This window comes from Octopus bimaculoides, chromosome 22 (genome assembly GCF_001194135.2).
Source record: "Octopus bimaculoides isolate UCB-OBI-ISO-001 chromosome 22, ASM119413v2, whole genome shotgun sequence".
NCBI lineage: Eukaryota > Metazoa > Mollusca > Cephalopoda > Octopoda > Octopodidae > Octopus > Octopus bimaculoides.
The window spans coordinates 12,685,688-12,688,067 of NC_069002.1; the positions used below are offsets into that span (position 1 = coordinate 12,685,688).

A 2,380-nucleotide genomic window follows, 5' to 3' on the forward strand; every position below is an offset into this window, starting at 1 on the left:
GTGTATTATGGTTGCATAGTGAAATACTGTTTCCCTACAAGTCATTGATATTTGGTATTTTGTACTCACCAGGGTTATATCTATCTTTGCAAGTGTAAAAGTCTCCATGGTGACAAGAAATTCCACTTCCCCATCGGTCATTAACCACAACAGTGTCTTTCACTGGACTGGAAGAGAAAGACAGAGAAATGGAAGAAAATTTAAGATCATTAAAGATGTTTTAGGTATTGAAGGATCACAATGTAAAAGATGTACCTGAAAGACAGCGTAGGGGAGTGGTTGAATTAAGGTGGAATCAGGGATGGTGGTGGAATAGAGCAAGAGAGAAATATGTGAGTGAATTAGAGAGGGTGGGGTGATTGGAGAGAAACAGGGGTGAGCTAGAGAATTATAAAGGAATTTCAGAGTCAATGAGTGAGGTAAGAATTTGGTTAAAAATGTTTAATTTGAAATATGTGCAGAAGTCATTTTTCGTAAAATTCCTATGAAACATAGAATTTCTCACTTATTATCCACACTGCACATTATTTATCCATTACACCAAAAACAATAACTTTAATTAATCAACCCATTTTTTTCAGATATGGATGTCTATCTTTAAATTTACTCATATCACAAGAGCTAACTGTACAGATAACAACACTTTTTACTACAAACAAACATTAACTCCTACAATTAACAAATCCAGTTTGGTCCATACAACTGTGATTTTTTGCCATTGCATACAATTTTAATAATAACGATAATAATAATAATAACAACAGCAATCAGAGAGAACAAACCTCTGCCAAAGCAAAACCAATGATGAGCCAAAGATGATTTTTAAAATGAGAATATCTGAAATAAACTCCACTGCTCTCAGAAACAAGAATACTAAAATGAACCTGACCACTCTCAAAAATTAAGTAAAAAAAAAACAGGAAAAATAATCCAGAGTCCTTGTCTGGTACAGGATTGATCCAAAAATCTAATCAGTTAATGCCAGTCATGAGGCCAAACATTCCTGAAAGTTTCATCTGAATCCATCTTGAGATATCTTGTCCACAGACAAACAAACAAACATTACTGAAAACAATACCTCTGCCTTAACGAAGGTGGAGGTAATAATCCTTACTATTATAGGCACAAGGCCTGAAATTAGGGAGGAGGGAGTAAGTTGATTAAATGGAACCCAGTGTTCTTAACTGGTACTTATTTTACCAACCCTGAAAGGATCAAAGGCAAAGTCGACCTTGGTGGAATTTGAATGCAGAACATAAAGACAGACGAAACGCCAGTGAGCATTTTGCCAAGCATGCTAATGAAACTACCAGCTTGCCACCTGAGATGATGAGGATGATGATGATGACAATGATGATGATGGTGATGATGATGATGACAATGATGATGACAATGATAATAATTATTTCTTTATTGCCCATAGGGGGCTGGACATAGAGGGGACAAACAAGGACAGATAAAGGCATTAAGTCAATTACATCGACACCAGTGTGTAACTGGTGCTTATTTAATTGACCCCACGAAAGGATGAAAAGCAAAGTCAACCTCGGCGGAATTTGAACTCTGAATGTAGCGATGGCCGAAATACCACTAAGCATTTCGCACGGCATGCTAACGATTCTACCAGCTCGCCACCTTAAAAAAAAAAAATAATAATGATGATAATAATAATAATAATAATAATAATAATAATAATAATGTACCTACCTGTCATTATAGAGCCATGCAATAAACTCTGTCGAATTCCAGTATTTATCTGTTGCTTCCCAATCACCATCTGACCAAATTACATCAGGTTTGTAATTCATAACCAGTTCATACAACTCAGGCATAGTTTTCTCCTAAGGACATATTGAAATACATAGTTATTTAGGACAGAAACACTGAGGACAAAGATGGACAGACGGACGGACGGACATACACACACACAAAGATAAAGAACCAAATGAAAAAGTGATTTTTTTTATGCTATTCATATTGTCTCTTATGAGAGTGATGCACAATATTTTCCAGATGTTCCACAAAATTATTGAAGAGAACTTCAAAGATTACCAAACATATACATATGTATATATATATAGATAGATAGATAGATAGATAGATAGATAGATAGATAGATAGTAATGGTATGACAACAAAAGAATGAATGAGGCCTCGATATTATGTAAATAGAGGAATTTATCTGTAATATATGTGACAATTATTCGGTTGCCATAATAAAACTCCGACTTTCGGATGTCGGGGCAGAAACCCACACCGGCATCTCTTCGGTTATCGAGGCATATTTTGATTGCCTTGATAACTGAAGAGATGCCAGTGTGGGTTTCTGCCCCAACATCCGAAACTCATATTATGGCAACCGAATAATTGTCACATACAT

General features: G+C 35.6%; 1 protein-coding gene across 1 annotated transcript in view; it reads right to left on the reverse strand.

Moving 5' to 3' along the window:
* Nucleotides 1-1,862, reverse strand: part of LOC106878250 (alpha-L-fucosidase-like) — a 9,294-nt gene extending 7,432 nt beyond the window's left edge. The window contains exons 1-2 of the mRNA XM_014927423.2: nucleotides 1,708-1,862; nucleotides 70-167 (exon numbers count right to left, since the gene is read on the reverse strand). Of these exons, the coding sequence (XP_014782909.1) occupies nucleotides 70-167; nucleotides 1,708-1,832 (223 nt within the window). The 5' untranslated portion in view covers nucleotides 1,833-1,862. The remainder of the gene's footprint in view (nucleotides 1-69; nucleotides 168-1,707) is intronic.
* Nucleotides 1,863-2,380: the final 518 nt, after the last annotated feature.